At 34.3% G+C, this 24,863-nt stretch overlaps 1 protein-coding gene across 1 annotated transcript in view; it reads left to right on the forward strand.

Annotated features, from left to right (window-relative positions):
• ADGRV1 (adhesion G protein-coupled receptor V1) overlaps positions 1-24,863 on the forward strand; it is a 269,354-nt gene that overhangs the window by 35,825 nt on the left and 208,666 nt on the right. The window contains exons 15-33 of the mRNA XM_064735976.1: positions 306-469; positions 1,153-1,276; positions 1,640-1,906; positions 3,290-3,416; positions 5,572-5,789; positions 6,846-7,589; positions 9,375-9,748; positions 11,734-11,910; positions 13,450-13,630; positions 14,251-14,453; positions 15,029-15,158; positions 16,564-16,644; positions 17,888-18,027; positions 18,439-19,048; positions 19,967-20,182; positions 21,011-21,226; positions 22,108-22,352; positions 22,538-22,719; positions 23,500-24,311. Of these exons, the coding sequence (XP_064592046.1) occupies positions 306-469; positions 1,153-1,276; positions 1,640-1,906; positions 3,290-3,416; positions 5,572-5,789; positions 6,846-7,589; positions 9,375-9,748; positions 11,734-11,910; positions 13,450-13,630; positions 14,251-14,453; positions 15,029-15,158; positions 16,564-16,644; positions 17,888-18,027; positions 18,439-19,048; positions 19,967-20,182; positions 21,011-21,226; positions 22,108-22,352; positions 22,538-22,719; positions 23,500-24,311 (5,211 nt within the window). The remainder of the gene's footprint in view (positions 1-305; positions 470-1,152; positions 1,277-1,639; positions 1,907-3,289; positions 3,417-5,571; positions 5,790-6,845; positions 7,590-9,374; positions 9,749-11,733; positions 11,911-13,449; positions 13,631-14,250; positions 14,454-15,028; positions 15,159-16,563; positions 16,645-17,887; positions 18,028-18,438; positions 19,049-19,966; positions 20,183-21,010; positions 21,227-22,107; positions 22,353-22,537; positions 22,720-23,499; positions 24,312-24,863) is intronic.

Consider the following 24,863-nt stretch of genomic DNA (forward strand, 5'->3'; position numbering starts at 1 on the left):
ACAGCTTGGTGGTAGTAGTACTGCTTGGCGAGCATGAGGTGCTGTGTGAGAGAAGAATGAGCTAAATTTTCATACGTGTGATTTCAATTTATCTATCTCTATTGTATCAATAGAGTTGATACAAGTCTTTACTGCTGTAATGGTCTATTATTATGTGGGTTTTCGTGTAGGGCACCTGCATATTAGTTTTGCAAGTCGACTTACTGTTTCCTTTCCTTTTTCTTTATTTCAGCTTTGCTGACCTTTTTAATTTTGATTTGTTTTTCTGGAGATGCACACTGACTGTACATGTTTACATTTTACAGCCTCTTACAGACTTGTAAGAAACCAAGGAAACTATGGCAGTGTTAGTGTGTCCTGGATTATTGACCCAGCATGTACCAATGACGTCTATCCAGAACAAGGGACTATATTCTTTGATAATCTGGAGTTTTCAAAAAATATCACAATTTACTCTCTACCAGATGAGGTAATAATATTTAAAAAACATACTTAGTAATGTGTTTTTGTGTAAATATATGGAGCAAAGAGGAAGTGCTGAAACATTGAAATTTAAGAAGAATCTGTTTTTTAAGAAACTGTTGATTTCTTTTGAGAAAAATCAAAATGCTTGGATAAAAGTGAGTTGACTTAAGTGAATAATAAGAGAATTTGAGACATTGTGCATTTGAGACATTTACACACATCTTTGTGTGTAAACCAAAAAGTTAGAATCTTTCAGTAGTCATGTGCTTAAATTATAATACTAAGTGAACCACTTGTTTTGATAGTAAGAATCCTAATCTCATATTTTAATGCTGATGTATTTGAAGTAAAATAAGAAAGAATGAGAATAATTAGCAATAAAGGAATAAATAAATAAACATAGCTGTAAAAATAAGTTATATCAGCATCAGGAAACTGCAGGGTAACTTTTGGATTATCTGTACAATAGTAAAGATGAGGGGCTTTATTTGCAAAGATTTTTGACTGATGATTATTTTTGTGTGAGTGTATGAACTGTCATTTTTCTTCCTTCATAACACACTTGTGAATCAAGAAATAAACAGCAACATGCAGGAACCCTGTTTTGTTAACCTCCTCAGCTGTTCCTTTTAATTTCTTCATTGTGTCATGTGCAACAAATTAATTTCTTAATACTTTGTCATTCAGGTACCTGAAGAGATGGAGGTATTCATAATCAGATTATTCAATGCCACTGGTGGAGCAAGACTGGGCAATATAACCAGTGCATTTTTACAAATTACGAGGAATGATGATCCCATTTATTTTGCAGGTTAGATATTACTGTTTTTAAATTTTGAATTCATATTCTACCCCATACAGATTTTATCCCAAGACCAGGTTATTGAAAAATCTTAATCCTAGTGGAGCTAGTGTTATAAGACTTACTTTTTTTTGGTTTTGTTGTATTGCCTTTTTTTTTTTTACTTAAGAATTTTTCTCATTTTATGTCATTATTCTTTTTGATGGCTCTTGGATTCGTTAGGTAGCTAAGGACAACAATATTCTCTTCTACCTGCAAGTTTTCTCCTTTAACTACATGCGCCTTCTCTTTGCTCTTAAGGGGGATTATTTGAATAAGCTGCATGCAAGAAGCTTAGGCTTGAACTTGAATTTGTTGCTTGTGTCTTTTCAGAACCTCTGACAGTGAGCATTACAGAAGGGAGTGTTGCAAACTTTACAGTCCTGAGAAATGGATCTACTAATACTGTTGTCACTGTTCAGTATATTACTGTTAATGGAGATGCAACAGCTGAAGAGGGAGACTTTGTTCCCAGTGGAAAGGATAGTGTAATTCTGTTTGATGTTGGAGAAAGAGAGCAGACCTTATCTGTGTATATTAATGATGATGACACCCCTGAAACTGATGAAGTATTTTATATCTTCCTTTTGAATTCAACAGGTAAAAGCAATGATTTAATATATATTTAGTAACTGTCCTTTGCTTTTTTCTCTATTTTTTAGCAGCTGGTTCTTATCATAAAGCAATGTATAAATGCCAGGCATTATATGAATAAGGTTTGCATCAACATTTCTATAAAATTTCTGTACAGTGTGTTTGGATTTTGATCTTCAATCGTTTAATCAGAAACAAAAATTAAACTATAAAGCTGAAACTGTCCTGCAAAGATAACTTGAGTTGAAATCTCTTTCCAAATGCTCCAAATTAGATGGGGTTTTGACTCATCAGTAAGAAAATATAGGTTAAATAAATAGGTAATTTTTCTCAATTATCTGAGTATAAGGTAGTTCCTGTTTCCTGTGTTTCCCGAGGCCAGCTATAATTCAGTCTGATACCCAGCTCTCTTAGAGAACACCAGCTTCATGGAAATTACTGGAAAAAGCCATACTTCTTCCTTCTTAAATTTTCTTTTTAGTGCTCTCTTTCTACTTGACTAACTTTGTTCAGGATCTGTTGGTATCTTATTGTACCATCCTATTGAAAACATGTTATGACTTTCCTCCTTTCACATATTCCTGCTGGAATGGGCAAAATACAGAATATTTCTAGATGAATTCCTGAAAGGGAAAAAAGAGAAATTATTATTTTTCTTTTTATCATCTGTTGTATATAGTGACCTTGATAGTTTCAAGTTTCATCCCTTTTGAAAATTTTATTGGACTCTGAGAAAATACAAATAGAGGTATATGAAGTTAAAACGAGTTGTTCACTTTGAAATAAAAACAAGTCTAGTGCTTTTGAAAAGGGTAAAAACTAGGATGGAGATGAAAACATAATGTACCTTAGTGGACATAAAGAAGTGTTGAAATGTCCCTACTTTGCTAATATACACAAAGAAATACTACTAATTTCCTTACTTCACCAGTATCTTATATTTTTTTCCTTTCAGATAGGCTGTGATATGGGTATGACTAATCTCTTAGGGATTGTTGTTGTCTTGTATTTAGTTAAAGTGCAATATTTCTGCTGAAGGTCTAAAGGAGAGCTAGGATCTCTGAATACGTCTTTTTCTTCTGACCAATTGACCAAACATTAAGTACTGCCTCTCATACAATCCTTTCTTCTCAGGATTGCATCATCACTTGTCATGTCACTTTTTTTTTTTTCAAATCTACATTCTTGATCCTTGCCTCAGATAATATTTACATTTTTTTACTCTGATTTGTCTGTTAGTGAATAGTTAAAATATTAGTTTGCACTGTTTTATCACTGCTTGCTTCTTTCTTTGCATGAAAGCCGTTGGTGTGAGAAGAAAATACATTCAATTTTAGTTAGCTCCATTTCTGATTCCAGTTTTGATAACATTAACCACCCTCTTTTTAGGGGATACTGTTATCTTTAACGGTGGAGTGGCTACAGTTATTATCGAAGCAAATGATGATCCTAATGGAATTTTCTCCTTAGAACCTCTAGAGAAGCCAGTGGAAGAAGGAAAAAGTAATTTTTTTTTGTAAGTGACTTTTAAATAATATTGTTGCCCCTTTTTGGAATACATGTATGTATATCTTGATGTGTGTGTTATTTTATGGATAGTACTTTGATCTAGTCTTATTTTTTGCATTGCTAAAATTTATTAGAAAAATAGCTTCACCAAATTTTGGATTAAATTATTTGCAGACATATTGAGGATCAACAAAGCATCAAACATCAACTCTTACATTATCAAGTAGACTGTGGAAATTAAAATGAGTGCAGAATTCCCAGATAAAATATAAACAAGGATGATTGCAGCACAGGGGGCTTTTTATATCACAAATAAGATTACAGTAAAGGGGGTTTTGTTCACGAGAGTGTAGATTCAGAACCATTGAAATGAATGAGCCAAATATAATCTGGACCAATAGAGAAGTAAAAAGATCTTTTCAAAATACAGCTAAATACAGCTATGTGATTGTTAATTTCTTTTTGCATCCCCTTTTGAAATATTACCCTGCAAAAAACCTATTTCACTGTATTCTTTCTGTTATTTATTTTTCTTCTATCTGTAAATTGCAGATAGGAGCTGTTCTCAAAGTCCAGATGTGCCTTTTTTCTAGGTTCAATATATTTCTCCCTAGTTGGGCCTGTAGCTGCTAGGATGTATTCAGGAACGAGAAGGATTAAGAAATTAAGTTTCATGTCATCTGACCTTTTTATGTTCCTTAAGTGAGAATGTGGTTATAAATTGACAAAAATACTGATTTTCAATGAGAAAATTTTTGACAGGGTAGAAAGAAACATACGTTCACAATAAATCTGATAGGGTGCGCAGTTTAAGAACAGGCTTTTCCACAATTGTTTAATTATCTTTTATATATTTTTATTTGATTTGATTGCGTGTTTTAAGGCCTTGAAGTAGATGCCTATGACTGTGAGTTAAATTTTTATGCGTGTGTTGCACATCTAAAATATTTAAATCTTTGTTAAAAGACAATATTAAATATATATTCTGTGGTTGGTTTTGTTGTGCTGCCCCTTAGAGATTTTTTTGGTCCGTAATAATTTTTATTTTTAAATTGATGGTGTGAAGGGGGATGATTTGAACTAAGCCCTTTTGCATACAGGTGCTTTACGGAAGCATATAATTCCAAGGTTACCAACATCTTACCTTGCTTAGTCCTTATTGATAAAATATATTTACTAGGAGACTGTCTCTTTGATACCCCCAAAAGGATTTGACTTTTGTTTAGTACGTAAGAAAAGGGTCAGACTGTTTTATAAACCAATGAGGGAGAACAGCTGTGGCAACACTGAGCTTTTTAGAGAGTAACTGGGGTTACTGCAACAGTGCTGCAGTGCTACACTGCAGGATTGGAACGCCCTGCTTAATAACAACTAAAGGAAACTTTGGAAGCAGTAAAAACTTATTGTGTTTCTGTTCCTAGACTACTTTATTGAGTTGATTTTTCAGACTTGTACAATAATGCTTTGCAGTTTTTGCTTTTTGCCACACAATCAGAAATGCTCTTTTTATATGCAAACATATTTTGTTAATAAAGGAACTTCTTTGTGTTCAGTTCAGTTCTTCAGTTTTTATTTATAATACCTTTTGGAAATTATTGAAATTATGTTACCAGATAGCTATGCAAACAAATAAAAGCTTTTTTTAATATTTATTCAATTCTTAATATGGAATAATCAAGTTTGTGAAGGACCTACTATATAACTGAAGTTAAATAACAATACAAAAAAGGTTAAGGCACCTTAATGGTTAAAGGAAAAAAATACTTGTAGTTTAATACCTTCTCTTTCTTCTCTAAGAGTGGCCAGTTAACACAATTTTTAATGTTAATTTGCTGAATTATACATTAATTTTTTTTATTAAAAAATAGAAGTGCAAGACAAACTGATGTTCATCTAAACAGTGCTATTTTACATGTACCATCATTGATTGCTTTCTTTCTAAGACATCTGTGGTATACCTTGATGAAGTGTTATATTGTGAAATTGCAGGCCCTCTAAGAGGATTGTTTTATTGTTCATGGTTCTGTTTGTTATTTTTGCTTATTTAGGACAATGCATACTGTATTCCACAGTAAGGATGATTAGTCTGTGTTTTCCATTGTTAATGGATAATGCTGATGCATACCTGCCAGGACATTGACTCTTTCTGTGTCTCTGAATAGGATTTTGAGACATAGAGGACACTTTGGGAATGTCTCAGTAACCTGGCAGCTGTTTCATAATGACTCTGCACTGAAGCCAGGAGAAGAGTTCTATGAAACATATGGGACTGTGCACTTCATGGATGGTGAAGGATCAAAGCAGATAGTGCTCCATGCTGTTTCAGATAAAATTCCTGAATTCAATGAATTTTACATTTTAAAATTGGTGAATATTTCAGGTACTGTCTTCCATATATCCATTCCCTTCCTATCTGGTAGAAAATAATTATATTTGATCAATTAAAAAGAAAACAATCCTACAAAGAGCTTTGCCTTGATGCCTATGTCATCCTATACTTTTCTTATGACATTTTAGGTTTTGTTTTTCATTTTTTCTTTAATTTAGATATATGAACGCAGTTTTGGAATCAGACCTTTAAAAAAGATGCCTTTTAGTGATTTCAGAGGTGTAGAGCTTTGTGTAGAGCTGACAAAATGAAGATATAAAAGGTTATGCGTATCTACTATAATGGAGATTGGCTGGTTTGTTTGCTTTTTTCTAGAAATTTCTCTAAAATACAAATAGTTACCACTTCATATCACTTAAATTACAACCGCTACAGGCCTGCTACTGAGTAGAGTTCCAAATCTGCTGGACTCCTTCCACCTCAGTACTATTTATGGTCTTCTGTGCCGAGATACAACTGAAAATATGTTGACATTTCTGTAAGTGAAATCCGTATGCATGTACAGAAGATTTCCTACTTAGTGGTGCATGGAGGCTCTACAGTCATACCATGGTCTTCTTACTGTGGAGAAGTAGGTGGCTAATGGCAGGACTTAGGAGAAGTTTTAACACACAACTAGTTACTGATTTTGCAGGGTAATCTCTGTGTATTTGGAGGCAATGAACCAAATCTTGTCATTTCATATTTGTGTAAATCTTGGAATACAATGAGAAATGAATTTGACCTCATGTGTTTCAAATGAAACAAAAGCAACCTATCTCATTACTAATTCAGGAAATCTGAGCTAATCTTGTTTTAACTGAAAGACAGTTATATTCTGCAACTGAAAAATTACATGGCTTGTTTTCTATGAAAATGTTCTTTAGAATGTTTTAAAACTAATACAGTTAATTTATGTTAATCCTAAATTTGGAGAAAATTTTAAGAGTTCAGAGATACTTTAAAGAAGATTTAGGCCTATTTAAAAGGTATTTTGTTTAAACATTTTAAAATACTTAGTAACTTTTTTCAGACCAATAACTTTTACTCTTAATTTCCATTACTTAGGTGGGTCTCCTGGTCCTGGTGGGCAGTTGTCCGACACAAGCCTTGCTGTAACTGTGATGATCCCTTTCAATGATGACCCTTTTGGAGTCTTCGTTATAGATCCAGAGAGTCAGGACAGAGAGATAGCAGAAGATGTTCTTTCTGAAGATGATCTTTCCTATATTACAGACTTCACCATTTGGAGACATCAAGGCACTTTTGGCGCTGTCCGTTTAGGTTGGGAAATACTGTCCAGTACCTTTCAAGATGGATTACCATCAATGGTGGACTTCTTGTTGCTGGGATCATTTCCAAGTACAGTGCAATCTCAGCCGCACATGAGACGCCATCACAGTGGAACAGATGCTTTGTATTTCAGTGGAAAAAAGGATGCATTTGGAATTATTGGTCTGGAGTATCCATATGATGGAAATACTGCAGTAACTAATTTTACATTTTCAGCATGGTTAATTCCTAATGTCAATACTGATGGTTATATAGTTGAAAAGGATGATGGTAATGGGACTTTATATTATGGTGTGAAAATCCAAACAAATGATTCTTATATCTCTGTAGTGCTTCATTATACAGCATTAGGATCCTATATGACATACATAGCCAAAGCAACAGTCCTGAAATATCTTGATGAAAGTACTTGGGTTCACATTCTGATTACTCTGGATGAAAGTATAATTGAATTTTACATGGATGGAATTCCAGTTCCAGGAGGAGTTAAGAGCCTTAAAGGAGAAGCAATTGCTGATGGTGAGGCAATAGGTTGTATTATTTTTCTTCATATGTGAAGTTCTGTGAAATATGGAAGAGTCTAGCTCCTTGATGTATGCAAGATTCGGAAATTATTATATCTGATTAGTTAAAAGCAATTCATAGAAAATTCTAGGGATTTTCAAAAACCATATAAATGGAAGTAAGAGCTGGGAGATTTTCAAAAACCATCAGGACTGTAAGGGAACTTGAATGTCAATAATTTAAAAATAATAGTTAGTAATTATGTTTCCACATGTAGGCTTATAGATATATAACTATACATATAGTTATACATATTTACAATTAAGATTTTGATTAGATTTACAGTACTGTGGCTAAGAAAGATTTTTTTCTCTTGATTTCTGAAACAAAATACAATAATGTTTTTGATTCTAGTAGTGTATGATATTACAGCTAAACCATGACCTTTTAAGCAATGGGAGTTTCAGGGTTTAGATTTACTTAATTGTGTATTTACATTCTATATGAAAATTTTGCCCATCTGTTCAATGACGTTCGAAATTACATTAGCATATGTACTTCCGTTCCTCTAACTTGATATTCCCAGATGTGACTTAGTCATACATAATCATTACGGACTTTTACACTCAACTAGCATAGCAGTGAGCATCATAATAATTCCTTTGCAAAGTCAGGTATTGTATGGTAGGGATATGTTTATGTTTATTCTTTCTTTTGCATTTCCTCACTCTTCCATGTCCTTCTTTTTCATAGCAGTAATCTCCTTCTTTTCCTTTCTTTCTCTCCCCATTATTTCACCGGTTTTCTTTCATGGGGATAGGCAGACTATGATTATCAAATTCTTGAGTACAGGCTCCTCTGTAGGAGGAAAATTTGATAACATGCAGTGATGTTAAATGCATATACATCTACATGAATGCATGTGCACAAACATAAAGCTCTGTCTGGGTATACTAGAAGTCTATGCTAAGGTTTTTAATCTCTCACCATTTAATGTTGGATACAGTGGGTGCTGTAGCCTGGCTTTTCTCACCATCCTCTCTGCCTTGTGTCTTGGGACCATTAGCAGTTGTGGTTGCTTGTTTCTAGGAGTGACACTCAGTGGCACATTTCCTTCCAAAATCAAAAACCAGCTGAAGAGATATGTTCTCTGTGTTTTAGAGTGATAGGAGTATGAGCTATAGCTTAGTTTATTTGTGAAAAAGAGAACTGTCATCCTCTGCTTTGCTGAATAGAATAATTTTCTGGAGAGAAAGAAATGTTAAAGCAGTTGTAAAAAGTGCTTGGAACTGGGTCTGCATTTCTTAAGCCTCTCTTTCAGTGCATAAGGGTATAAGCATGTCCTGTGTAGCTAATACTCTGATCATCAGAATGTATTCTCTTATGTGTCCTAGCAGAGGACACATTAAATATACAAGGATAAAATGGGTAAAGCAAGTGTTTGGAAAAACAAATTTGAGATGGGCTGCAGCTGGCTGTGAATTTTTTTAATGGAAAGAAGTCTCCATTAAAGTTTCTAAGAGAAGTTTCTAAGATTCATTAAGATAAAGTATGATGACAATGTGTGGATAGAATTAGTAGGATGAAAAACATGAACCATCTAGGAAGGAATTGTTTGACCTGAAATGATCTACCTGTAACACTGAGATGAGGCTTCAGGAGCCTCCCAGTCTACATTTCAAGATTAATGTGATTATTAACCTAGGGACAATCAACAATTTACCATAGATTATTAAATAATTACATATATTAGTTATTTTGAACCCAATAACATGAGAAAAATTGTAATTTTCTTCTCAGGTCCAGGAATAGTGAGAATTGGAGCAGGAATCAATGGCAACAGCAGGTACACAGGTTTAATGCAGGATGTAAGGCTTTATGAGAGAAAACTGACACAAGCAGAGATCTATGAACTCCATGCAACTCCTGCAAAGAGTGATGTACACCCTGTCTCTGGGTATTTGGAGTATCGGCAAGGAGAAACCAATAAATCATTCATTGTGTCTGCAAAAGATGACAAAGAGGAAGAAGGAGAGGAGTTATTCATCCTAAAGCTCATTTCTGTGTGTGGTGGAGCTCGAATTTCAGAAGAAAACACAACAGCAAGGTTAAGAATACAGAAAAGCGATAATGCTAATGGTTTATTTGGCTTCACTGGACCATGTATTCCTGAGGTAAGATGCTCATAAAGAAAGCTACACGAGAAATTTTAGACACAATCAAACTAATGGCAAGGCTAACTAACCTTTGAAGGGCCTTGATTCTACATTTTCAGTTTCTGTAGTCAAGCAAAGTTTTCTAGAATTTGGAATTGTGTAAGTTCTGCTCATACAGCCTCAGTCACTCTAGCATTTCTAATATTACTTTTATTTAATCCCCTCCAAATTATTTTTATTAGGAAAATTTATCTTATTACACAAACTGAAGACTAAGGCTTAAAATTTCCTACAACAGTTTTTTTCCTCTACTTCTGTAACTTCTGAGACTGTAACCTGATGTCATCTTGGAGGGAGTTCATTTTCTTCTTAGTATCTGGTACAGTTCTGTGTTTTGGATTCAGGATGAGAATAATGTTGATATCACAAGGATGGTTTGGCTGTTGCTATGTATGGCTTCTCCTGAGTCGAAGACTTCTGTGTCATGCTCAGCTAGTGAGGAGCTTCACAAAAAGATGGGAGGGAGCATGTCCAGAACAGCTGACCTGAATTGGCCAAAAGAACATTCCATATTACAGAATGTCAAGTCCAGCGTATAAACTGGGGGAATTACCTGGAATGCAGTTGGTAATTTTTTGGAAATGGGCTGGTTTTGGTCAGCACGTGGTGAGCGATTCTGCTGTGCAGGAATTGTTTCTCCTGCGTTCTCTTCCAGTCTCTTCCTCCCTTAAATTAAATCATCATCATTTTTGTCATCATATTTGATATGAATTCACTTAATACTGGCTGGAAGTTACTATTTTTAAACATTAAATATGGAGGTGACCATCATATATGCAGTATATGAACCTGAATCTTTTTTTGAGGGCATTGAAATAATTGTAATTACTTTTGTAGTTTTTTAATCATTATGAGGGAGAAAGACATGATACCTATTTCTATTATTAGATTATTTTGGGAAAAAAGTTCATAATGATTTCAAATTTGGGAGCTCTTATGACCTCTTAAGTGCATCCTTTCTATCTGAAGTCTTTATGAAGTGTTTGAAGGCAACTGTCTTGCCTGACTGGTGATAGTATTTGGTTCGGTTCAGTTTGTTTTCCAGGTGCCTACCATCTGCTACCATAATGGATTCCTTCAGTTTCCAATGCCACTGATAATTCTGTGATGTCACAGATCAGCAATCAACCGTAACGCAAAATTAAAAATTTATGTGGCATGTTAATTGTTTAGCCTTTATCTTGTAGCATTGTTTATCAGTAGTTGAATTTCCTTATGTCTGTATCTGTCCATTAAGCAGCTGAAGGCATATTCAGTATTTGCACTGTGCTATACAGCAGCTCTGAAATTTACCTAATGCTTAAGATAACTTTAGTCATTCTGATAACTTTCAACTAAAATGATTTTCTATCTTAGTTTGATGATCATAAATTTTTTAATGCACTTTCCCATAATCAATACCTGATTTGTTCCAAATATGTGAAATTGTTGCTGCTAAGGACATGTTCTCTATGAAGACAGAATTGCAAAGAGTACTGTAGCACAAAAAGTTCTTCAGTTTTTTTCCCAAATTATAATAGTATAGTTTAATTTAAATGTATCTATTTTTTCCGTAGTGGTTTTAGTCAGGGAAAGGAGGAATCCAAATTTTTCTTTAAATTAAAATTAAAATAGCTGACATTAATATAAAACAGTATAGTCTTTTGCTTTTGATATACACATTTCAAACATTGATTCTGTTTTTGTGTCCAAAAGAAACAACAGGGTACAGTTACTGGCTGACCTCAGGGAGATGCTAGAAGCTATTGCAATTTCCATTAAGATTGTTCTGACCGCCATCAATATCAGTTTCAGCTTCCTGTCACTCCAGAAGTGCTGGAAGTAACATGACAGCATAAAGAATTCTGAACATTTGAATAGCATTAGAGAATTCAAACTTTTACATTTGTTGCTTTGATTTAGTTTGATCATAACAAATATGTCAATTTCTTGCTTTCTTCCAGGCTGCTGATGAGGGTTCCACTATATCCTGTGTCGTGGAGCGAACAAGGGGCGCCCTAGACTATGTGTATATAAATTACATTATCTCACAGGTTGATTCCAGTGGCATTAATTACTCCGTTAGCGATTTTTCTAACAGCAGTGGCACTATCACATTCCTTCCTTGGCAGAGATCAGAGGTAAACCCTACCTTCTTATTAAATATTCATCCTGTCCTTTGCAAACCTGCTGGAAAACACCTTCTGAGGATGCTTGACTGGTTTTCATACTAAAGAGTCTTTTCTTCACATGGCTTTTATTACATTTTGCAGCATTTTTTTCATCTTTGACATCTAACAAGTGATAGGATAGATGCCTATCTATCTGTGTGCATCTCACTTCAGGCATTACTGTGCGTGCGTGAATGCTTAAATGCAAATAATTGCACATAAGATATGTTTACATATATGTATATATTAGATATTTGTATACCTATATATATATGTCAAGTATAGGTAGTCCTGGGCTTGAATAGTGGAGCCAGTGACTTCTGAAATTGGAATATAATCAGATTTTGCATCTGAGTTGTGGAGATCAGTTTTATCTTCACAACAATTAAATAGACAACAGTCAAATTCACTGCTGTAATCAAATGTCTTGCAACTGTTAGCCATATTCTGTCTCTTTTGATTAATCTATTTCTGTGAATTTGATCCCAACCAATAGCATGGGAATTTTAGATTTATTTGAAAAAGAGGTGTGGGACTGTAATACTGTAGGAAGTTCATAAGTATTTTTTATTGGTGTTTGTTAAATAGAAAGGGTGGGTTGATAGTAGAAAATACTGTCTTTAATTTTCCTTCTGTCATTCTGTTGAAGTCAGTAGGGACTGAGCGAAACCTACTGACATAATTTGGAAAGATCCCAATGACTCACTTAGAGCTGTGGATTTGGTCCCACTTAAACAATGTAACTGATTACAGCTTGGCAAAAACTTGTGATTTTGGAAAATATTATGCTTCTGACAGTTTATTAGCTTTAATTCTCTACTGAAATGTATTACTGCATTACATACAGTCATTTAAAGTTAAATTTGCCGAGCTTTTCCAGTCTGGCAGCATGGATGAGGCTTGACTTCATAAAGTAGTAGAAAAGATCTGGTGAGCCCTCTTGCTCCATTGCTATGTGATCTAATATATGGTCTACATATAGAGAACCTAATGGTCACGGCCCTAAGAAACAGACTGGGAGCAGTTGCTCATCAGGTGAAAAATCTTAAAGAGAATTTCCATTGATATTTTTAAACTACTCATTCCCATGGCTCTACAACAGCTTCCTAAATTTTTTCTCCTATATATTTGTTAAATCACAATATATAGGAAGTAGGAATCATCTGAGATTAATATTATAGTTTATGCAGAGCAGATTATGTTACATGGTAGGATGATCTGTAACCTCAAGTGTCAGGTGGCATTAAAAGCTCACTTCACTTGCTCTCTAAATTAGATTAATTGCTGTAAAGTCTCTGACAGCTTGGTAAAGATGTTTTTGGAACTGGCATTCTAAACTTATCATAAGGTTAAATAATTTGCAGGGCAATAATGTCCTCTACATTTCTTTCTGAATTCAGAGCAGATACAGCTGATTGACTAAAAACTTAATTGTTTAAAAGGGTTATAAAATTCCTAAGGGATGTATGTTGCATACTTTGATTTCTCCATTATTTGGTCCTTCTTTAGGTCTTAAATTTGTATGTTATTGATGATGACATTCCGGAGCTAAATGAATATTTCCGTGTGACATTGGTCTCTGCAGTGTCTGGAGATGGAAAACGAGGTTCAACTCCTACCAGTGGAGCAAGTATAGATCCAGAAAAGGAAACTACTGATATCAGCATTAAAGCCAGTGACCACCCATATGGTAACAATGTTGAAGATGATACAGTCTTATTGCAGATTTATATATACTTCTAGCTCAAGAGGTAAAAAATTTGCCTAGCCTAGATAGATGAGGAAGCAATGAAAAGTATTACACTTTATCTAACTTGAGATTAATTCATAATTTTTATACAAGAATGAAAGTCAAATTAATTACTCTTGAGAATATTACAAAAAAGGAATTAAAGCTGCCCCAACGAAACATGGGATCATTTGCAAGAAAACAACATTGCATGTTGTTAATTTTATGGTCGTTTTTGTGAAATGAGAATTTGTTAAATGAGAATTTGTAACAGAGGGAGACATTTAAGCACTTATTATACCAATAAGTGTCCAATATTATGACATTTGAGTTCTTTTGGGAAGCGTTGAATTCATTCTTGGGAAATAGTTTTTTTAAGACTAACATGAATATCAGTGAGAGTGAGAATAGTACATAGTACATTCCTGGAAATAGCATGATTGAATCCTAAAGGCATCTTAATATGTTTAAAATTTCATGAACATTAAATATAGATATTATAAATATTTTTGTTTAATTTTTATTATTATAATTTGAATTTTATATGAGAAGCCATGTAAATTATAATTTTTGTCTTTCAGGTCTACTGCAGTTCTCATTGGGGCCACCTCCTCAGCCCAGTGATGACATGATTGTGCCAGCCTCTACTGTGCCCCATATCACTGTTAAAGAAGAAGTTGGACACGTCAGATTATTGGTAGTTCGTGCACAAGGGCTTCTTGGAACAGTTCTTATGGAATACAGGACGGTGCCACTTACAGCTTTCAGTCCTAAAGATTATCAGGTAAGGTCATTGCCAAGATGTGTAATTATTTTAGAATTTAATTAAAGCTATTTGTCCTGGAAATAGCCATCAGTTTGAATGTTTTAGCTCTGCTGTGATTCTTTTCACAGAAATAGTTAAATAGTTTATTATGGTGTTGTGATAGATGCATAATACTATACAAATATAAAGCTCCTGGGTTTGATTTTGATATCCTTAAGAAAATTGTCAGTGCAGGAAGAATGGGTATTTCCTATTGTTTCTGATTATACCAGACTTTATATGACCATGCAAGTGCATATACAGGTGAAGATAATATTAGTACTTACTAGGACTTGTACATATTCAACAACATAGCTTATAAGTACATTTTCTTTGACTGCAGGTTGTGCAGAAAAATGTAGATAAATGAAGATGCTTATAATTCAGTGAATTTAGATTGCTATTATAACAAAGGCTCGGCAGATTTTTTAAAGTTAAAGTGAAGAAAAGTAGATGTTTTGATAAAAAGCAAAAGAATTGAGGATTTATTTCTTTTTTCATTTGGATGAGAACACTAAACTTGAACAAAACTGTGAAGATCTGTCATGTTTCAGGCTGTTTGGGGCTCAATGGAATTTCAGCCTGGAGAAAGATACAAGTACATTACTGTTAACATCACCGACAATTCTATTCCTGAACTGGAAAAAACTTTTAAAGTGGAGCTGTTGAACCCAGAGGGAGGAGGTAAGGCACATAAATCAACCCACTGGTTGTATTTTTGTGATCTTTATTTATCCCTTAAAATCTAACCTTGTGAACTATTTCCATGTTATTTCTAAACACACACCCTCCAGAAAGCGGTGATTCTTTTTCCAAAAAAACTGTCCTTCATGTGTTTAGTTAATCACTGCTGTAAACAATCTGATCTCAAAAGTATATTACTGCCATACATTCAAAGGCAATTGCTGCTTTTTAAATTACATAATTCCATAGTTGAGAGAAGGAAATAAAGAAATGTAAAAAAATTTCTTTTTTCAGTATTTAAGGTTTAACAGCCAAAGGTGTGCTTTTTATTACCACTTAAATGAAACTGGAAAAATTGCAATAAACTGGCTCATAGCTTATTCAAATGGATTATAGCCTTAGAAAATTGTGGGTTTTGAGATGCCTGCAGAGTTTAACTGAGTTGGAGAACTAGCTAGAAGCTAGTGTAAATCTTGCTGTGAGATGTTAGTCTTAGAACTGTTGGCAAGCATGAGTGCTCTACCATGTAAAATCAGTTTTGCCTTACAGAATTTTTTGATTTACAGAATTTATTTCCATTGCAAAAAGTTTTTAAAGGAGATTCCTCCTGGTTGGAGGAAAAGAAGTAATTCAAAATATTGAGAGCCATAAAGTGCCTTTTTAACTGATATTTTTCTAAGCAATTCAGAATTGCAAGTGTGATGCCTTCTGGAAAGTTAGATCATATTAACGTGAATGTCTGTGCTGCAGTGCGGCATGATGGTGTTATGCTAGGATTCTTTTGATAAAAGTTTGAGCTTTCATGCCTGTGAAATTTTTGGTCAAGTAGTTGTTTCAGTTAAGCAAACTTTTCTCTTTCACTTTTTTTGGTTAGAAAACTTACAGCTAACTTTGGTAATTTGCTAGATGCAGATACTTCCTCAGCACAATCTTTTGGAGCTTTCCAACACCACTGTAAGCACAAAACTTAGAATAAAGGCTCTATCAGTTAAGCTGCCATTTTTTTTTCAACTTTCTGGCACAAATTTTTGATTTGTGAGAAAATATTAGAGTAAGAGCATTTCATAGGGTCTAGCGACTTCTTCCCTCTCCTCCCTGCCCCATTTCTAATTTCTCCATTAGGATTGAGAAAGACGGAACACAGAAAGAAAGGTAAAAAAAAAAAGATAAAGTTACATGTGTTTTCCTTCCTTCTGACTTCCCTTTACGATTCCAGTGCAATAAATTAAACAAGAGGTAGCATATTCAATATTTTTTCTGGCTTTTAGGAGAAATTAATTTTGAAAATTGATGCTTTCCTAAAATACACCTCTGTCTTTTTGTGTTATCCAGAAATGTGTAAATTACTTTCTGCTTTCCCTTTATTTTTAAATGTATATATGTGTATATATCTGTCATCTTAAAGTTGCTGAGCTCTTTAGAAATGATGGAAGTGGTAGTGGTGATGGAAACATGGATTTCTTCTTTTCAACTGTCCCTCAACATGGTAAGATTTTTGATTAATCCTGTATTTTATTTATAAGTGTAATAGATGTCATAAATTATTATGCTTGATGCAACTTCCTTTACATGCAGTTAGAGATTATTAATTTAGATTTAACTTAAAGTTTTGCCAAAAAAAATTATTTTCCATTTTAACTTAGGTGTAATTTCATTAGCAGTCAGTGTTTAGTGTAAAGCAAAGTACAACAGGCTCATATATAATCAAAACTATATTGTTGTAAAACACAATATAGCAATTCAGAATTAAAGCTTATAAAATTATCTTTGTCTGAGCATTGTCAAATTTTCCTGGGAGGAAAAAGCAAAGGTACTTTTAAAATTGAAGGCAATTTTAGAACTATGTTTAATAATATATGATATAATTTACCCTTCATGGCAAAAATACTCTTAAAGAAAAGTAAGTTTTGTTAGATTTTTTAATTAAATAATTTCATCTTTTTCATTTTTCCTCTTTCCTTTCTTCATGTTTCTATTTATGTCATGATATGGAGAAAACAATGTTAATTAATATTGATAAAAAAATCAATTGCATATAGGACTTCAAATGAAAACCTGAAAAATGTAAAAATGTTATATGAACACCCAAATGCCAGTAGAGTAATATTTTTTCTTTTATTATTTTATTCTTTTTTCTTTCTTCTTTTTTCTTTTTTCTTTTTTTCTTTTTTTTTTTTTTTTTTTTTGGACATTGTGTTTCCCTTTCACTTGTTTCCAGGAATAGTTTCCTTTAGTGCCAGACTCTTTTTTTCTCTCTGAGCAGTAAGTTATGTCACCCAATACAATATCTTCAGAAGTAGGATTTACTTGACTTGGTGGGGTTTTTTTTGGTCATTTTTTTTCCATTTCAGTTTATGTCAGGATGAGATCTGCATTCATCATGTCTTTCCTCTTATACTGTGGTTTATAGTAGAACTCCTCACTGTCCTAAATACTGCTCCATTTTCATTCATTAAACCTGTAATTTTATTTTTGTTCCCCCCTTAAAATAATACTTTTTTTAATTGCATAGTTCCATAGAAGAACTGAGGGGACTGCCTTACTGAAGTTCAGCTCCTTTTAGGTACAGGGGATTATCATGTGTTTTAAAATGAAAAAACCAAAGATAAACAGCACAAATACTTCATACTCTCTTTTGTATTTTTGTAGCTTATTTCTTCAGCTGCTTTCTTTCATGTAAGAAAACATGAGAGATAAAAATAACCCTTTTTGGAACTCTCATTTAACAGCTAGCTTAGGAATTGCATCCCACATCCTCGTGACTATTGAGGCTTCTGATGATGCTCATGGTGTGTTTGAGTTCAGTGCTGAGTCCCTTTCAGTGAATGGAACTGAGCCTGAAGATGGAGATAGCAATGTTGTGCTGCAGGTTAGAAAACTTTGAGTCTTATATTGTTTCATTGTACTCTTCTGTCTGTTTTTACTTGTGTTCTGTGATGTTTTTGTCATTAGTCTATGGGGTTTAGAACGACTTTGTCATGAATTTTTTTTTTCCAGTCATGCAGTGTTTGCTAATGTACATTATTCAGCTTGAAACTAAAATAATAATAATATCCAAAAACTTAAAATCTTCTACTTACTTAGAATCAAGGGACTACTGTCTTAAATAAGTGTTGATAATACAAGTTCTCCAGAGCTGACGTAATAAAACTGACATGCTTTTAAAACACTGACGTATCTTTAATTCATCATGCTATTGTGTTTGCTTAATTACATTTCAAACTTCTATGTTTCTTTGTCATAGAACAAAAATATGCACATCTTTATATGTTTTTCTTAGGTTGTGAGAAGTCATGGGGCCTTATCTCAGGTGACATTGCATTGGATCATAATCTGCGATCTCAGCAATGACCTGGTCTCTACAGATGGGAATGTAACATTTGATATTGGCCAAGTGAGAGCAAATATTACATTACAGATTTCTCCTGATGATGTTCCTGAATTGGATGAGATGTTTTCAGTCTTGATCATCAATGTCTCCCTTGGTCGTCTTGGAAATCATACTAATGCAACATTAACTATTTTAGCAAATGATGATCCATATGGAGTCTTCATCTTTTCTGAGCAAAACAGACCTATAAAAATTGAGGAAGAAACAAAAAATGTCTCTCTGACAGTTGTAAGATGCGGTGGTCTCCTTGGTACAGTAATGGTGAAATACAGAACTATTGGTGATGAAGAAAAGTTGCCCTTTCTTCCACCTGATGTTGTAAGAGCAACAGAGGGAAAAGACTATATACCAATTACAGGTTATGTGGTCTTTGGAACCAATGAAAGTGAGGCCACAATATACTTGCCTATTTTGGATGATGATGATCCTGAGAGGTCAGAATCTGTTTTTGTGGAGCTAAGCAGTGTTGTTTTGATCAAGAAAGTTCAGGATCGGCCAAGTAAGTGTCTTACATAAAATCTACAATTTAACAATGAAGGTTAGTATTTATATAAAACAGGAGAAACTGCAGCAAGACAAATGAACTCCAATTAACTCCAATGAATGTCTGCCAAACTCTGTATACTTAAGATATCTCTTAGTTACCTGACTTGTGCCTGTTGACTTTTATTTCCTTTGGCACACTATTTTAGTGAAAAAGTATGAGTATTTCTTTTTCCGTTTTGTATTTCTTATGGAAAGTGTTTCAGGCCAAATATGTTACGATATTTGTTTGTGCACTAATACATGCTTATTTAGCTTTGTTTCTGGAAGTTCAGTAGTAGAAGATAGCTAAGCTAGTTTTTTAAATTAAACTACAAAAAAGTATTATTAAAAAAAAGTGTCGTGCTGCTTTCTTAGTGTTGACAATGTTTACTTAATTTCTCATTCAGATAAATTCGGGTCATTACAGCCTGAGTGTGCTTACAGCCATTTGTGCTTCAGAGCTTCTTAGCATGTCTAATTGCTGCCCTTGCTCACAGATTAAGGGGTACCTTCAAATATAATTCCACTTGGAGTTGAAATCTTACTTATATTTCATCATATCAAAAGTAAAACTGAAATTATTGTGAACTGTATTGATCTTATTATTAGTCTTATGGTTAAATAAGTAAATAAATTCACAGTATTTCATCTTTTCAAAAAAATTATGGCTTGTATGCTCCAAAGCATAGTAGAATAATGTTCAGATTTTCTGCCAGAACATAACTTAGACCGATGTATTTTGATGTGGCTTGTAGTTATGCTTTGTCCAATTTCAAAAAAGATAATTTTCATGAAAACTAGAGACAACTAAATTTACATGTGTGCCTGTGAACTCTATAGCCATAGTAATCATTTCAGGTACCACTCACTAACTTTTTTCTTTATATTTCAGTTATAAATTCTCCTCGACTTGGTTTAGCAGGTGAGACAATAGCTCATGTGATTATCGATGCCAATGATGATGCTTTTGGAACACTTCAGCTTTCAGCTTCAGCTGTGCGAGTTGCTGAAAACTATGTTGGACCAATCATTAATGTGACCAGAACTGGGGGAATATTTTCAGATGTTTCTGTGAAATTTAAAGCTATGCCAATAACTGCAACAGCTGGTAAGAAAGCAGAAGAACAGAACTATGCAGCCTTTGTTAAAGTTGAAACAAGCAAATGTGTAATGAATGATCTGTTGTATAAGAAGAATGAAATATAAGACATTGACTGTGCTTAGCAAATATGAATCTAGGACTACTAGACTACGAAGTAGTCTCTAGGACTACTTAGACAGTTATAAACTGTGCGCACTATATTTCAGCTAGGTCCAAACTGATTAGGTGAATGATACATGTTCTGAGAAATTTTAATTTCATGTTTATGTAACAGTGTTACAAATGTGTAGCTAGATTTATATCAGAGTAAACTTTCAATTAGTTTCTGAAGCATAGCTGTGATATAGTGTATTACAGATGTTCCTCTAGACACTTGAGACAAGTTTGTCTAAAATGAAGTTAACACATAAAAGGTGTGCTTTACTGAAGTCTGCTTTGACAAGGCGCTTCTGTTTCACTTCTGTCTCTTGGAAAGTGGGACAGGAATTATAAATCAGATAGAAACATCTTGGTAGTGTGACCTTGTAAACAACAGACAATAATGGATCTTTTCTAACTATCTCTTGGTCTAACAGTTCAGAATCTCTCTCTCTTTTGGTCAGCCAAGTTTTATTTTGATCCAACCACACATCTAAAAGGCAACAGGACATAAATAAATAAATAAACAGTTGTTTTGGGTCTAAAGATAAAGGAAAAGACATCATAAAACACAGAGAAATGCATGTGTAAGCAAAGAGGAAATGGGTATTTATGATAATGTTCACCACACTGAACCATAAAGCATTGATATTATCTGTGTTTTATTATTTTGGATTTTTTCATCTACAAATCTAGGTGAGGACTACAGTGTAGCTTCATCAGATGTTGTCTTACTAGAAGGGGAAACAAGTAAAGCTGTGCCAATTTATATAATTAATGATATCAATCCTGAGCTTGAGGAGTCGTTTTATGTTCAGCTGCTGAACCAAACAACAGGAGGAGCCTTGCTTGGATCTTTGACGAGGGCAGTCATAACTATTGAGGCTTCTGATGACCCATTTGGATCCTTTGGTAAAGGAGTACATATTTTCTTTCTTCCATTTACACTTTTTTTTCTGGGCATTTGTGGGGGAGCTGCAACTTGGCAGCTGAATAAAAACATTCAGAAGTTTATAGAGAGTATAGAGAGTAAAGGAAAAGATAAGATGAACTGAATTACAACATGTAATAAAAGGAGTAGTGGGGCTTTATTATAACAGAAGCATTGAGCCTCTTGGAGGCTCTGATTGTTGGCACCAAGCAGTAAAACAAGAGGCAATAGGCAGAAACTGATGTCCAGGAAGTTCACCTGAACATGAGCCAGACCTTGTTTACTGCGAAGGTAGTGGTGCACTAGAATAGGTTGCCCAGAGAGGTTGTGGAATCTCCTTTAGTGGAAACATCTAAGAAATGTCTGGATATATTCCTGTGCCCATCAGGTAGGAATGACCCTACTTGAGCAGGGAGCTTGAATTGGATGATCTACAGTGGTCCCTTCCACCATGACCCATTCTGCGATTCTGAAAAACAGCAATTTCTACTTAACGTATTCCATGTTAAATAGTTATAGTTTATTTCTTTAATAAGTGACATGAAATCTGGTAAAGAGTTTCTTTGCTGGGAATAATTACGAAGTTATATTCTAAGACCTTAGAAATAGTTCATGTTTAGCCTCAAACTATAGGTATGTTGGAATAGACTTTTTGGATGAGGGCTTAATTTTCATGCTAATTTTCTGTGCAGATGAAAACATAAGCATTGAAAGTCTGCTTTTAGGTTTAAACATGATTAAGGGGGGTTTACCTGTGCAAATAAATGCAAGCAAGTAAAATAAAACTCTGTACTTCAGAAACGGATATATTTACTTTCAATTTTACTGTTAATGCACTACATCTCCCTATGGTGTATGTCAGTTTTTCAGAATACCAAATTCACTGTGGAGGAGCCTGAATTTGGATCAGTAAGCATAAATCTGCCAATAATCCGCAATGCTGGGACGCTGGGTAACGTTACTGTTCAGTGGGCTGCTACCATTAATGGGCATCCTGCTGATGATGACTTGCGAGTTGCCATGGGTAATATTACTTTTGCCCCTGGGGAAGCCATTCAGATGTTGCTGTTGGAAATCCTGGCTGATGATGTTCCAGAAGTAGAAGAAGTAAGTAGAGCAGTTATGTCTCTCTTGAACAGTATTAGAGTTTTAACTTGTGTAAGAAAAGTGTGCAGATCAAAGCAGGAAATGTTATGTCAGGAAACTGCAACAAGTTCAGATTTTATTTTGCTTTTTAGAAATGGCAAAAATTATTTAGCTGCATTATTTTTTCTTCTTTTTTTCTTTTTGAGATCATCCATATTGAATTAATTCAGGCCTCCAATGGTGGTGCTATCGGAGTAGATGCTGTGGCAAATATTGTTATACCTGCCAATGATAATCCTTATGGCACAGTTTTCTTTCATCAATCCTCATATCGAATTCAGGAGCCACTAGAAAGAAATTTACTTGCTAATATATCAGTCAGGAGAAGGTCTGTATAATATTGGCTGATTTTGAATATCTTTTTGTTGTTGTTGTTGTTGTTTTGGTTTGTTTTTTTGTTGAGTATTTTTCTGCAATAATTTTAAATGTCGCACCCTTGTATAGGTATTTGCATCAATTTCTTGTTCTGCCAGTTTTTATTTCAGATACATTGATTTTGAACTAGATGTCTGCTTGTTAGAAATGTATATAAAGTACAAATGTAAAAAATGTGTAGTGTAAACCCAGTACACTATGTACTTGAAGTTTTATTTTGCCTGTTAAATTGACAAGCTATTTAAATCTGCAAACCAGCCTGTTCTTGTGATGTTAACTGGGGGAAAAAAATGGATCAAATGTTGTGTGATGGAAGACAAAATGAAAAGCAGAACAGGTTTTTCATGTGAATATGGTATCCTCAGGACACCTCAGAGGAATGATAACAATGCTAGACAACAAGGGCTTTTTCCTTCCTTGACAGTCCTAGGAAGACTAAGCTAACTCCAGAAGCAAATGTTTGCGAACATGCATGCTTAATAGACTGCTACCCAAAATATAAACACTAAAACTTGCTCTCCAAAAAACCCAACTACTCAGTTGGTAGTACTAGCTTCAAGGGAAGTCACTCAATTGGTACTGCTAACTTCAAGGGAAGATTTCATTAGCTATTTGTAACTTTTCAGCAATTCTGAAGTCATTAGTTGATTTTGTTAATTTTATTCTTAACCCAGTAACATGCAGAATATTAGACATGCTTCACCAGCTAACATTATATTTTTATGTCTTTTAGTGGGGGAAGGTTTGGTCAACTGCAAATATTTTACAGCACTTCTGAGACTGACATTGTAGCTCTTGCCATTGAGCAAGGTGAGGATATACTGGCCTATTACAACTCTCCTTTACAAGGAATTCCTGACCAGCCATCCAAGACCAGTGTGAATGTGTCAGCAGCAAGTGACCCACTGTATGCCTGTGCAACTCAGTGCCTAAAAGAACAAGCATGTTCAGCCTTTACATTTTCCAGTGCCTCTGAGATTCCTCTCTGCCTCTGGCTGACAACAGAGATCGAGCCATTAACTAACATGTCAGGATTATGGACCTACAAGAAAAACATCAGCAGTGCATCCATTCTGTTTAGCACACAAGCCATTGCTGGTAGTGATTACGAATCTATCACAGGACAGTGGGCCATCATGAAGGAAGGGGAAGAGTTTGCAAATCTCACAGTTACCATATTCCCTGACAACCTGCCAGAACTGGATGAAAAATTCACTGTATGCCTGCTGAAAGTTGAACTATTTAACATCTCAGCCAGCTTAAAAAATCAACCAACTATTGGACAGCCAAATACTTCCACAGTTATTATAATGATGAATGGGGATGCCTTTGGAGTATTTAAGATCTATAGTGTAAGTCCCAATGCAACAGAGAAAGGTCTATATGTTGAAGTAGAAGAAGGTCCTCAGGCCAGCGTGCAACTTATGATAGACAGGACAGAAGGCAGCCTGGGACAGGTGGCAGTGGAATGGCGTGTTGTTGGTGGAACTGCTATCCCAAACTTGGATTTTGTGGGTGTTGGTGAGATTCTGGTGTTTGCTGAAGGTAAGGCTAGGTTTAGCATTAACTTCTCTTGTCTAAAACTAAAGAAAACACAAAACAAACACACAAGACCACAAAGACTAAAAAAAAAAAAAAAAAAAAGGGATGAAAAGTATAAATATTTAAGTATGTTTTTAAGAAATGTTGCAGTGTGTATTATAAAGATAACATTTTTACTAAATAAATAAGGAATAATGTTGCTGAAATAGGTGTTGTATCAAAAATAATGAAAATGAGAATCAGGCCTAAGTGATCTTTTGTTCTGATCTTCTCAATACAATACTATTTTTTAATGATATGTCTTTTTAGCTTCTGAGATTGTATTGATTTCATAACATAACAGGATAGTTAAAAAACTGCAAATAAGAAACATCTATTTTAGGCATTATTTAAGCACTGTGCAACATGACGGATGTATTTTTTATTTTCAAAGTCTGAGATAACTGAGCAATTGTTTTGGAAACAATTTATGGGAGTGTAGTAAAGATTTGAGTGTTCATATAGTTTGCTAAATAATCTGAACTTAAATGAAGGGTTGCCAGGAGTGATTTGGAA

This window comes from Zonotrichia leucophrys, chromosome Z (genome assembly GCF_028769735.1).
Source record: "Zonotrichia leucophrys gambelii isolate GWCS_2022_RI chromosome Z, RI_Zleu_2.0, whole genome shotgun sequence".
Lineage (NCBI taxonomy): Eukaryota > Metazoa > Chordata > Aves > Passeriformes > Passerellidae > Zonotrichia > Zonotrichia leucophrys.